The 14317-nt window shown below is 41.4% G+C and overlaps 1 protein-coding gene across 4 annotated transcripts in view; it reads right to left on the bottom strand.

The window, feature by feature from the left end:
- HECW1 (HECT, C2 and WW domain containing E3 ubiquitin protein ligase 1) overlaps positions 1-14317 on the bottom strand; it is a 419038-nt gene that overhangs the window by 25454 nt on the left and 379267 nt on the right. For all 4 annotated transcript variants that reach the window (XM_065583851.1, XM_065583849.1, XM_008169652.4 and 1 more), the window contains 2 exons: positions 2555-2653; positions 1101-1230 (listed from right to left, as the gene is read on the bottom strand). In XM_065583851.1, coding sequence (XP_065439923.1) covers positions 1101-1230; positions 2555-2653 — 229 coding nt within the window. The remainder of the gene's footprint in view (positions 1-1100; positions 1231-2554; positions 2654-14317) is intronic.

Below are 14317 nucleotides of genomic sequence, written 5' to 3'. Positions count from 1 at the left end.
GCAATATTTTACTTTGATCTCTCTGCTGCCTTTGAGACTACCAGTCAAACCCTCATCCTGAACTTTCTCCTTTCCCTCGGCTTCGACACTTCTTTAGCCTTCAGCATCTCCTTTGGTGGCTCTTAATCCTGCCCCCAACTCTCCATTGGTTTCTCTTGGGGCTCTGTCCTCTCTTTCGTTTTTCTAGGCAACTTCATCCACGCTCACAGCGTTACCTACTGTCTCCATGCTGATGATTGCCAAATCTGCCTCTCTAGCCTCATCTCTCCCCTTTTGCACAGTCTACCATCTCCAGCTGTTCTTCCTACATCTCCTCTTTGATGTCCCACCACTATCTCATTGGGTCAAATTCAGTGGGGTCATATATGGTGGTGTAAAATACACAGATTATGCTTTCATTTACAAAAGTGTAAATGTAAAGTAACTCCAGTGAAATCAACAGAGCTATTCTGAATTTATATTGGTATAACTCAAAACTAAATTTGGCCTCATGCCTAAATTGATTAAACAAACAAACAAACAAACAAACAAAAACAAAATCAAAACAAAAAATCAGGTGTAAGTGGCAGAAGCATAATTACTGGGGGTGCATAACTAAGGGTAATTTACATGCCCAGTGTGCAGAAGGAGGTGAGGATAGGAGGAATAGCAACTAATAGGAAGATGCAAGGCAAAGTAGTGATGAGGGTTGCCATACCATATGCCACCTATTAGTTGTTCCCCCCCATCCTTTCAGTCACATCAACATGTAAATTACATTTTTTCCACATTCACCGAATAACAAATCTGTCTGAATTACACCCTAGAAAGAGGCGCTATATTCCACTTTAGAGAATTCCTTCTGTTCATCAGTGTGTGGCTGACGAGGCCTGTAGGGAAGCCAGGGCTGGTATTGTACACGGTAGACTCTGAGAATAACTGTCTGCACTGAAATAGATGGCTTATAAGAACAAAAGGCAAGAGATGAAAATGGCATTGAAAAGGTTAAAGGAATTTACTATGAATCTGTTCAAACAGAATGATGTTCATTGTGTTTGACTATGTCAGTTCCAAATCTGTTTTTCAAACTCTGCGATGGTTTGTCACATAGCCATACTCACCTGGCCAAACACCTCCTCATTCACTGTGAAAGTGAGATCCAGGATATCAGTGATGTTGTTATCCTTCATCCACTGCAAGCTCTGATGAAACTCCTCATCCAGGTACTCCAAGTCACTTAAATCACATGGCCTAATTGTACAGCAAGACAGAGAAACGACGAGGAAGATATAACCTTATGTGTACTAGGATGATGGTTTACTGCTCAGAACATGTACAGTGTTTTCTTATGACAAAGCTCTGACAAAAGCTGATGCCCTTTTGATTTTATACATACACCTTTTGTTAAAACACCAAACTCAAAGTGCGTGGACTACAGAACATTAAATATCAGTAAAATAGAATGACGTGCATTTTAAAAGCTTATTAAAAGAGACTTCACTGCAAATTCAGATTAATCCTCATAGACTTTAAGGTCAGAAGGGACTTAGTCTGACTTCCTTCATATTGCAGCCACAGAACCTCCTCCACTAGTCCTGTAATAGACCCCTAACCTCTGGCTGAGTTACTGAAGTCCTCAAATCATGGTTTAACCAACCATTTCAGCTAAACATTCCTCTGAGATATCATCTGTCAATATATATCAATTCATTCAACTGAATCTTGGTATATTTTATGTGGCTTTTCTTATTGCATAAAATTGATTAAAGAGCAATAGACCATCCATTAAAATATCAAAACATTTCAATGAGCATTAAAAGTAATACATTACTGGGCATCTCCTGGTTCTCATTGTGTAAGACAGGCTGAGCAAAACCCACAAGAAACCTGTAATGCTTTACATCCATATTAACATATTAACATTTGGGGAGGAGAGATAGCTCAGTGGTTTGAGCATTGGCCTGCTAAACCCAGGGTTGTGAGCCCCCTCCTTGAGGGGCCATTTGGGGCAAAAATCTGTCTGGGGATTGGTCCTGCTTTGAGCTGGGGGTTGGACTAGATGACCTCCTGAGGTACCTTCCAACCCTGATATTCTATGATTAAACATAATTAACAAATGCTTAGGCTGAAAAAAAAATCCAAACAATGGAGCTTGGGCAATTATGTTTTTTCCAGTGACATGCAAGATATCTCATTTTGTTTAGAGAAAAGAATTGTTTCTCTGTGGATTGTCCAATTAAATATGCTTTTCAGTGACCCATATCCCATTTAAATGGTTCGGACTGCATTTTCCTAATATTAAAATTTAGGAATGTGGACCAATATTTTCAAAAGTGGGTGCTTAACTCCAATGCCTTTTAACCCTTTAATCAACACTGTTAATATTAAAGAAGGGCACAGTCTGGGGGAAAAAAGGAAATGATTAAATCTCCCTCCCATCTACCCTAAAAGCAACAGTGGAAGAACTTGAAAACTAAGGTCCCAGTCCTGCAATGAGCTCCACAAGGGTTTGTTTCTGCAGAGATCATGGCAGGATCAAGGCCCAAGTCTCTGTTGATTGCATTCATATACTTACAGCCTCAGTAGTGCTTTATAGAATGGCCTCGTGAAGAAAGCATCAAGAAGGTACTGATGAATGAGAGCAAGGCCAAGGATACGACCACTGAACCTGAACCTAGGATACAAATAACAAACAGTAAATGATGTGTAACTCAGAACATACCAATGTAGGAGCTTATATATATATATATATATATATATATATATATATATATATATATATATATATATATATATATATGTTAAATATCTTGTACTGAATTTGGCCTGCTTAACATGTTCGTCTGCCCACTGTGATGGGGTGCCTGCCCCAAACTGGGCTCTAAGAGGTTAATAAAGCCCTATGGGAGGCTGCACAGGAGGCAACCAATCAGAGAAGGGCTGAAGGGAACAGCCAATCAGGGCCAAGCAGGCCCATATAAAAAGGGAGCTGGGAGCCCAGGGGGGAAGGGCTGGGAGCCCAGGGGGGAAGGACTGTGTCTCTGGAGGGCTGAGAGAACTGCCAGCACCTTGGACAGAACAGTGCTGCGAGCAGGGTACGGGGGAATGAGAGACAGCTCCTGGCTGACTGCTGGGGTTTGCAGGCTGAGGCCCTGATGCAGGGGCAAAGAGGATGCTGGGGCCATGAGGAAGTGACCAGACAATTTGCTGCAGTTGCCACTAAAGGAAGTGGCTGAACAGCAGACTGCAGGTCCCCCAAAGTGGGGAGCACAGTGTGTGTGGCACGGCCGGAGGGCTGCGTTGCTGAAGAGGACGCCACAGTCCTTGGAGAGATGTGGGTCCTAAAGCAGGAGTGATGGCAGCGAGGCACCACCTGAAGAGGGTGCACTAATATGTGGAGCTAATCTCCAAGACAGCCAGCAGGAGGCGCCACAGTGATGAACCCTGTCATACCACTCATCATAACAGATTATGGTCTCCCCCCACAGAAAGCAAACTTTTATTAAGAAACAGTTGTGTTTTTAGCCCCTATGGTTGCAGTGAAAACTTTCCAAACATGAACTGAGTGTCACTGATGCAAAACAAACACAGAGCTGTCTTCCTGAGTCTGCAGACAGACTGAAACAACAGCTTTAAGAGATGTTAACAGTCCGATTCATCTTAGTAAAGTGTGAAGTTTTAGGCATAACAATGGCACTTTAACAGCCAGATTTCCAAATAATCATGTGCACAGTTACTGCAATTCTGTTCACAGATCAGGCAAGTACATGTGCAAATGGCAAACAACAAAAATAGCAGTGGTCCTAAAAGTGCTCTGAATCCCTTTGTCCCACTGAGTTATGCTGAATGCAATATTAACTTCACTAACTAAATGTTTAGTTATTATATAAAGGCCACATTCTTCCCTTGATCTTTGAATAAGCCTTCCACTGTTATCAGTAGAAGATCTGCTGAGACTCAGTATGATAGCCCGCTAGCGTAGATGCAGCCAACAGAAGTTCTTCTGTCAGTGTAGTAACACTACCTCCCTGAACGACGTTAGCAAGAGATGCATTCTGCCACTGACATAACTGCGTCTGCACTGGGGGTTTTGTCAGCATAGTTATGTCGATCAGGAGTGATTTTTTCCCCACACCTCTCACCATGTAGCTAAACCAATATAACTTTTAAGTGTAGACCAAGACTATTATTATGATTTGAGCCCCTGAGACAGACTATATCCCAGTTTTCTACAAATTGTTCAGGATTCCCATATCTAGTTTAAACAGATGCAATAATGTGGCAGCGATACATAGCTCTTTCAGCCAACTAGATTATAAATAAAATGAAATGGCATTTGATAATAAATGGAAATGACACTGCTGCTGTGGTAAAACACACATGCCCTTATGAAAAAGTAATACTATTTTAGTGTATGTTAAATAGTTTGCTTTTTAATCTGGGAACTCCACTGTACTGTGAAAATGCTGGTGGTCTTCGATGGACCAGAGGACAGAGACAAACATGAGTGTGTATATCATGGTGAAGTCCACTGGGCAGGGCCGGCTCTGGCTTTTTTGCTGCCCCAGGCAAAAAAGCCGCCGGCCGCCCCCCCCCCCCCCGGGGGGGGAGGGGGGGCGGCCAGAGCCCTGGGAGGAGGGCGGTGAGCCCCGGCGGGGGCTCCGCTCTCCCCCCGGCCGCCGGAGCCCTGGGAGGAGGGTGGCGAGCCCCGGCCGGGCCTCCGCTCTCCCCTCGGCGGCCAGAGCGCAGGGGGAGGGCACCGGGGGGGAGGGCGGCCAGAGCGCCGGGGGGAGGGCGGCGAGCCCGGCCGTGGCCCCGCTCTCCCCAGGGGCCGGAGCGCCGCGCCGCCCCCCCTCCAGGTGCCGCCCCAAGCACAAGCTTGGTGGGCTGGTGCCTGGAGCCGGCCCTGCCACTGGGCATTATGGTTAGAATGGCCTGGAAGACAGGAAACCTGAGTTTTAGTAATTGCTTTGCTGTGTGACCTTGGCCAAATCATTTCCCTTCTTTGTGCCAGTTTCCTACCTGTAAAATGGGGATCATAAAGTTTATCTACCTTTGTAAAGTACTCTTAAGACCCTCAAGTCATTTTACATTACCAGACAACAAATGGTAGTAAAAATATTTGTTCACCACTAACCGGGGTCCGACTTTAATCAGTGACTTAGATGTGAAAGACTGTAATTTTAATAACTATCCCCGCAAACTGGTAATGACGTTCATGCATGTCAGAACAATCTAGTTATAAAAATCTGAGTTACTTTGTGTATATGTCTTGTGTTATGGTGTATGATGATAATCTGCTGTATCTCTACTCTTTAATAGGTAACCTTCCACCCATTCCAGCTTTAGAACCTTGCTTTTGGAGGGAAAAATGTATGACTGATTTCACAATGGGAACTTTTTATTTTAAAAAAGAAGCTGCTTATCAGTCCAAAAGAAAAAAAAATAAAACTTAACTGTGAACACTCTAAGCATAAGGTGCTTTGAATTGATTGACATCCTAGTAAAATTTTACAGCACCGAAAAAAAAAACCATATCAAAAGCAAGAAACTGTTCCTTCCACTCCAGGGAAAAGCACACAGATCCCTTTTGCAAATGAATGATACATATGCCTTGCTGTAATAAAAGCAGCAATGAATATCTGTTCAGTCAACTCTCATGGGATAGAACAAGTGCTTAGTCTGTCAAATGGGGCACAGAATGACAGTGGTCCCAGTTAGCATTTACATCTCCACAGGAGCCGCCTGTGTGTCCCCTGCTGCCAAATAGGCACATATGGTATATAGCTAACTATTAACAGAAGTGTGATTATATGACCCTTACAGCTGTTTCCATACCAGCAACAAAAGGCAGCTGTTGGGAATGTTTAGAACCCGTTTCACTTCACTTGTGGTCCAGTGCAATGTTTCCAGCAAAAAGCAATTAAAGAGGGGAGCTGACACAATGAAAGCACAGTGGACGCCAGACAACTAAAGGTGGAAAAAATGCCTGAAGTGTTGACTTTAATCCTTCAGATTGAGAGTCAGGTCCATTTGTCCTAAATGATGCAACTGGTTTTTTACTTTCTCCATCATAATTTTTGAAAGTGAAAGTTCAAAATACAATAAGCATAAAGTACTATACTCCGTTTCCAGAAGGCTCACTCTATACCCTCTCAGGTGAGCATAGAGGAGGACAATATTTTGGTGGGAACTCTTTGGAATCGTGAAACTGAAGGTAAAATGTCAAGGGAAGCACAACCTAGTTTGAGACTCTGATTCTGCTAAGAAATTGTTGGACATGGTGCTGGCTCCAGTCTGAAGGATTTAGGGTATGGTATAGTTAGGTGAGATATCCCTTTCAGAGAAAACAAGGCTTATTTACAGAATAAACAGTGTTGAGGTAAAGCCTGACTGGAGGGCAAAGTACCTTCCTTAAGCTGACATGTTTATTTTTCTGAGCAAGTGTAAATTGCTTATTAGAGGTAAGGATTTGTTTTAGCAAGAGAGGCAGGTTGGGTGAGTGGTGGGAGAGTGGCGTGGTTATGTGAGGACCCAATTCTACCCTGTTCTTTCAACACCCGTTCTCTCCCCTCCTGCAAGACAATGATTGAATCTGAATAACATACCTATAGCAGAGAAGGGAAATGGGAGAGGAAGGAGGGAGGGTAGTTAATGAACAGGAAATGGTGGGAGGAGGGAGAGAATTAATGAGTAGGAGAGCTGCTCTGGTTTGATTGTCTATTGACACCCTTCGTCCACTCAAAAAGGACATTGTGTGCAACTGCCTTTTCGCTTCTAATAATGCTACTCTTTGACCAGTTTGCAGGAGTTTCCTACAAATTCCTACACCTTCTGAGAATTTCACAGTAGTGCTTAAATTAGAACTGACTGTAACATGGCTCATGCTGTATTCCAAATGATCTTATCCTTTTATACTGCTGCTGAAGAACCAGTTTTCATCCGTAAAGCAAATTTCTTATGTGTCAAACACTGTCTGACTGTTAATTTGCACAGATTAATTTTAGGCTTCATCTAAAAGAACTTGAATGAAGAGGACTGCACTCAAGCCTTCTTGAGAGGCCTTCTGTAGTGCAGTTTAGACAACTGTACTGTGAGAGAAGGATACTCAGCAGACATAGCCAGCTACATAGGTATTATTTTCACAGCAGTAGGCCAAAGATATCTGGGGCAAATGGAATGCTGGAAATAAAGAGATTTGCAACTCCTGCGATTTTATCATGAGTCTTGCAATATTTAGTGTTTTACTTGAAGCCCCAGCTCCTGGAGACAAGTGGTTAGGTGAAAAATCTCAGCTTTCATTTGTTTTTTTAAAAGTTGCTAGCATCAAGGATGTGGAGAAAAGTGACCCAACTACACCCAAATAGCTCATTCAGCAGAAAGGAAATGAAAAAAACTGAAAAAAGTATTATATTTACAGAAATCTCATGATTTATAAACCAATCTTGTGATTTTTGAGGCCTGACTAATGGGTTTTTGAACCTTGCGAGTTGGCAATACTGTGCAGAGGGACCATAGAAGGAGGGCCTGAAGGGGAAAAAAGGACAGTTTCCTTCCCCACAAAATGCCAAGCTGCCCTTTGAGCAGTGGTTTGGAGGCCACCAGACACTTTATACTGGAAAAACTAAATTGGGACTGGACCAACATTCCTTATTTAAGTTTTAAATACTAGAAAATGAGATCAAAATGTCTATTCCATAAAAGTTCTTATACCAACCTTATCACCATAAATTCTAACCACCACCAAGTTGTGTATTAAGCAACATGACTGACACTTGTCACATGTTGTTCTTTTCTCTCTTATCTCCTTCCCAGGGGGAGAATCATATGTGCAGTGGAGTGTTTTGTTCAGTAATTATTTTTTAAATATGTACAGTCTGTTATGTGTTTATAGGGTAGCAAAGTGCTTCTGGGTAGGGCAACCAGGTTTCTGGGAAGTAGGAGTAGATACAAGGAGATCAAATATATCAAGGGGCTTAATTTTTTTTTGGAAAAGAGGGAAATTTGTTAGGAAAAAAATTAAGAAGTGTAGGGGAAAAGGCATTTGCCATCCTTTGACTTTGCAAAGACCTATTTTTAGAGCGGAAGGATGCATTACAAAAATAGCCCCACAATTATTTTTAAAGTTTTTTTTTTTAAAGTAGAAGAAATATAAAGTCAGTGAGCCATATACTCTCATTCCTAAGACACAGCAAGGTGTGGATTAGTAAGTGATTGTTGCATTTCACGTAGGGTGACCATGTTTCCCAAAGGGAAAATGGGATACCACGTGGGGCTAGCCCTCCCCTCCGACTGCGTGGGGCTAGCCCGAGCCAGTTGGCAAGAGAAAGCAGGACAAATGCTCACTTTTGCCAAAAAAATTCAGGACAGTCAGGACAGGGCTTAAAAAAGGGACTGTCCTGGCCAAAACAGGACATATGGTCACGTTAATTTCATGGGTGTTTTACAGTGCACTAGATGCACACACCAATAGGCTCTAATGCACATGCTGTTGTGGGTTATTGCAGTAATTACATCTTGTGGTCATATTTTTGAATACAATAGTAAGTGGGCAGCAAATCAAATTAATTAGTAAATGTGATCATCTTTATAAAACCCTGGCAGTTGATCAAACTCACAACCTCTGAGCCTGCATTATAGTTTAGTCTGGCACACATATTTAACTTCAATTTGTGGTGACAGAACTACTGTACAATCATCAGAAATCTCTGTTGCCAGGAAGGTTATACATACATAGCATGGTTAAATTTTTTTTTATAATCATTTGTTAAATTCCTTGTTTCTTCTAATTTTGCAGTTTAGCAGTAAAACCACCCTCCCTCCCCAGCATGGTATCCCTGGAGGTGTCATGGTACACTAAAACCATCCACATATTTGCTATTGTGCTGTGTGCCCCAGTGCTTGAGGCAAACACTGTTGGCACTCCAAACACTATGGCCTTTTGGCTCTAGACCTTGGTGGGTTCTAAACATTCATGCACACATCTCATAATAAAGGAGTAGCCTTTACACGGGCCAGAAGAAAAAGAAAAGGGTGCAAATACCATAGGTACAAAGTATTGGTTGTGGAAAGACAGTAAAAATTCATTCCTAAATAAGCCCTAAGGGGGAATTCTAACAAGGGGAATACCAAGGCTATCACTCAGTCCTCCTTCAAGTCCACCCCTCTTTTTGGGGGGTGAGGTCTTACAGTCTTAGTTTGATAGGTGCAGGCTTGGCTCTCTCTCTGATATTTGGGGTATCACCTGGTGATCACACTGACTGAGGGCTCCTCCCCATAGTCTCTCTGGCACCTAGGCACATTGGAGTACCACCTGTTCCACTTGATAATTTTTCTGGGTCCCTATTCCTCCCTTTTAGATGTGCTATGAACCATTTTTTGTCTTCCTGATTATCCAAAGGTGAAGCTAATGAGGGGGCATACAGTAATAAGCCTCACACCAATAGGTTTGTGTGACCCAATTTCTTATAACCATTGATTTATTTTACATACTTCACAGTATAGCCCAGAACTGTAAGGCACATCATTTTATGTTTTCTCACAAACTCAAAACTCATTCCAGGTTTACTAAGATTTACTAAGCTTTTGAGGGAGCCTGTGTACTCCTACACTGATTAACTGCTTCATGTCAAAACCATGGATAAGTCAGTCAGCTAAATTTCACTTTTAGTTCTTGGGTTAATTCAAACCTAAAACTTAGAAACTCAAGAGGTGCGGAAACAGAAGGAATGGTTCACCCAAGTTCCTAGAACCTGAAACTGCTGAACATGGCACAGGAATTTATCCCTGCAAGTTCTGCCCAATTATACTGGAGTCTATGCACATAAATACTAGCCCTATCAGGATGATGTATACCATAAAGACACAATGTGTTTTGTTCAAGCTCTAAAGATGACAGAGAGTATTTCATGAGTCCCGCTTTGATAATATTCTCTCTTCCTATTATCCTGGGAAAAATCTATGAAACTTAGTTGTATTTTATACACAAAGTTGTAACATTCCTTTAAAACAGTGGTTCTCAAAGCCGGTCTGCCGCTTGTTCAGGGAAAGCCCCTGGTGGGCTGGGCCGGTTCGTTTACCTGCTGCGTCTGCAGGTTCGGCCGATCGCGGCTCCCACTGGCTGCGGTTCGCAGCTCCAGGCCAATGGGGCTGCGGGAAGCGAACTGCGGAGTGGCAGGTAAACAAACTGGAGTGGCGAACTGAAGCAGCATAAGTACTGAGCAACCTCAGCTCTCACAGGTCACATTTCTAGAAGTCAGACCCACAACTTTCAGTTTTTTACCAAAGCAGACTGAAACCATACTCATAGCATTAAAGGCTAGTGGAATACTGGTACACCCTCAGTGTTTGATTTACTTTACTTTTCTAGTGTTTATCTGCCAATTCAATGCACTATTTTCTGTTTTTTCTTTACATACCACTTTACATACCAGCAATCCAATACTGGATTACCCACTACATTTTCAACAGATCACATGAACACTGAGTTAGTGTCCAAACTTATGCTGTTCCTGGAGCTTAGCTTATGCAAAAACAATGAAATAATGCAAACCTCTACCTATGCTTCCTCCTTCAGCTTAGTTGTCCCTACTGTGTCCCTCAAGAACTGCCTCTGTCCTAGCACCTTGGTACCGTCTCTCAAAAGATCGGATCCCTTATATCCTGGATGAGTTAATAAGCTGAATCTGCCACAATGAGTCAGCAGAGTTTTAGGGGCTTTATGGAGGATTCTAATGCCTGCAGTAAGATAGGCTGCAAGAAGAGTCCTGTCAAAGGAAGCAAAATCACATCTCCATAAGGAAAGCTATTTCAAATTCAGTCTTTTAAAGAAAAAGAGCAGTTTAATGAAGGAGGGGGCATGGCAAGATACTTTAATGATGACAGTGCAGTCCCCAATGTGGAAGTTGTTGTTTGGGGTGATGGCATAGTAGGATGCCTCGGTGGATGCACTAGTCCAGTACATTTCCCAGGAAGCCACTGACAGAACCCCTATAAAACCTTCACCACAAATTACAGATACCCTCCCATGGTGGAACCCTGAGACAGAAGGCAGCCACCTACCATCTGACTAGAGCTGGGCAACACTTTTCTGGTGAATAGTAAATCCACTGAAAAGTGCATTTTTGGGGTTCAGAAACTATTCACAAATTCAGATAAAATTTGGTGAATAGTTTCAGCTTAAAATTTGTTTTGGAAATGTCAAAATTAAATGAGCCCTTTTGACATTTTTTGAATAGACATTCCATTTTGAAAATGTCAATTTGAATCAATATTCTACATGTTTTGTTTGACCTGAACACATTTTTTTTTCAGTTCAGCCACCAAAAAAAAATCAACTATTCGCTCAGCTCTATGCCCGACGTTCCTCAGAAATCAGGCCCTTTTTTGGACTCAATTGCACTGGGTGAAAATTGTACTCCTCTGGGCTAGCAGCAGGGAATCAAGGACATCTAGTACAATTCCTGCTGATAACCACAGGAAAGATGCAGATCGAGTAGCAACTGACTCTCTGAATAACTAAAAGTTTCAGAGCTAATTTAATATATTTGACAGTTTTACTTTCTTGCTTCCTATAACAGAGTATGCAGTTGCCTGAATCAACCAGCATTTATGATATACACCATTTTGGACTGACTCATTATGACATATGTGTTTTTTTGTTTATCTCCTCCCCTTCCCCCCCCATTTTCGAGGCCAACAAAGGAGCATTTTTGTTCAGAGCATTCTCAACATAAACTTCTGAGAACATTGGGGGGTTGGAAATCTCCAAACTGTTGAAATTTTATAACCAAAATGATTTATGTTTGTTTTTTGTTGCTTCAGCATGTGTTGAAACAGACCAGTCAAAGTCACTCAGAAAAATCTTTAGATTCAGTCGCCTACTAGGCAAGAAGACTGTAAAAACACAAGCCAATGACTGCACATTTTCCTTCGATTGCTAATGAGTCACTGACATATATATCTAACACTGAAGCCACGATAACTGACACAACCAATGACATGTTTGTTCTGGACGGCGTGGGGTGTCAAGGAGTGACAGTAAGGCCCCCTGTTTAACAGAAGCAGGTAAACACTATTATACTTTTATTTAGGAGTATTTTACTATACAAGGACCATAATCTGCTTTCTCTTGTCCCACTGTAAGTTCAGAATAACTTCACTGATGTAAACGTATAAAACTTAAGTTTGATGACAAGTATGCATTTGTCCAGAAGATATCCTGTTTTATGAAAGTATGGATGGATAGTTTTTCCAATGCTAAAAACATAGCCAAAATAAAATCCACGTCAACACAGAATCATGCATACTCAAAGTATTATGGACTTCAGAATTCTAAGTGACAAGACTCAGATACACTATTAGTGATACAGCATAACTTTGCGACAGTATTTTTTGCCTGATTCTGCAAATCTCTGACCATCCTCAATTTCCACTGACATCACTGGTTACTATTATGAACCTTAAACATTACGACTCCAGTATTTCATTATGTATTTTTCTTGATACATTTGACAGTACCAATTTCTGGTTTGGCCTCTCTGGCCTCTTCTGCATTAAATACAAGCACATGAGTCTGTTTCAGTCTAAATAAATGGAACTACTGTATGTTGGAAATTTATTTCCCCACTTTTCTTTTATTAAGCTCAGTCTTTTATTCACAAAAGGTGAAATTTACACCCCCTTCCCCATACAAAGCCCAAATAAAATGTGCAGAACAATAAGCGGGTCAAAAGAATGGACTATATCCCCACAATTTACGGTCAGCTCCACTATTCCAGATCCTGGGCTGGAATGGGAGAGGGGGGTGGAGAACCGTTCTTCTGCATCCACTCTCCATTGGTTTTGGCCAGTGGATGTAAGCACAGATACAGTGCCCATCTCAATGCTTCCTTCTATTCCAGTATACAGGGAGCCAGCATGGAACCCTCCATTTTGCTGCTCTGCCAACTGCAATACACTATAGGGGATTTGATGGCCTCTTTCATCAATGGGTGAATTTCACCTACAATGCTGCAAAAGGTTGTCTTGACCTTAAGTCAAAAAACCATCATCATCTTTTGGTGAAATTATCCCTCCCTCTGCCCATCATATATGTAAAATTAGACAATGTAGTTTGGGAGCCGGGGGTTAGGACAGCCACATCTCATGTTTCAGTGTCTAGCAATATCACAAATTCATGTCCTCCAAACAATTTAGAAAATTCTTCTTGTAAAAGAGGGAATCAAAACCAATGTAAATATGAAGCAGAAACTTCAAAAAATCTTTGAGGCTGTCAGAAAGGCTCAGTAAGAAGAACATTTTTTCCCTTCTTTGCTTTATAATTCGCCTTTAATCCTTCTGTGTATATCAGTTCCTCCTGACCCTTAATATATAATTAACAAGCTGTTCTAGCAGTACTACGTGTAATTCAGTCATGCCTCAATCTTAAAAGGAAAATCAAAGTTTATTTAAATACATTAGGACACAGGAGAGATCATAATACGGAAGCAACAAGGCACTTCAGTAACACAGACTTCTCAGATAGTGGAACTGTCCTATAAGATGACTGACACTGCATATTTATTTTAATAGTATATGACTCTTGTCTAGTAGATTTACAATAATGCTTTAAAACTTATCATTAATTAATGATTAAAATGTATACAGTAATGTAACCTAAAATACTATGGTTTTCTATAGTGTCTTTCATCTGAGAATTTCAAAGCACTTTAAAACATTAATGAACTTGAAATCCATTTGATATATGCTAGGTATTGATATCCCTATTTTGTAGCTGGAAACTGAGGCAGAGTGAGGTTACAGTCTAAATTTTCAAAAGTGATGAGTGGTTTCGGGTGTCTTACTTGAGATATTTTAAAGGGGCCCGATTTTCTGAGGGTGGGGACTCAGCACTTTTTGAAAATCAGGCCTCTTCAAGCTGTCTCCAACTGGTCACCCAAAATCATTCATCACTTTGGAAAACATAGACCCACAAGACTTGCCCAAGTTAGTCAGTGGCAAGGCCAGAATAGAATCCATCTGACTCCCTGCCATAAACCCTTTTAGACCCTTTTTTATAGGCTTTGTATCTTAAGACAATTTGTCACATGCTTGTCAAACATTGTAATAAAAACTTTTTGGATTTATAAAATTGTGTCCTCTGGCTGGTAGGATACTAGTGGCAATGAATTTGCGGGTCTCAGCCTAATAGTTTGTTAGTCCATGTAACAAAACTCCAAACAAACAGAAACAACACAGCTTGGCAATATCTGATCAGGAGAAATCCAGGGCTGGAATAGTAGGGTTGTGGCAAGTTAAGGGGAATGTGAACTGGTTGTGTGGAGAAACTTGCTCAGAG

The sequence above is a fragment of the Chrysemys picta genome, chromosome 2 (genome assembly GCF_011386835.1).
Source record: "Chrysemys picta bellii isolate R12L10 chromosome 2, ASM1138683v2, whole genome shotgun sequence".
In the NCBI taxonomy this organism is placed as follows: domain Eukaryota; kingdom Metazoa; phylum Chordata; order Testudines; family Emydidae; genus Chrysemys; species Chrysemys picta.
The sequence above is the reverse complement of the archived record's forward strand: the minus strand, read 5'-3'. Positions and strand labels throughout refer to the sequence as shown.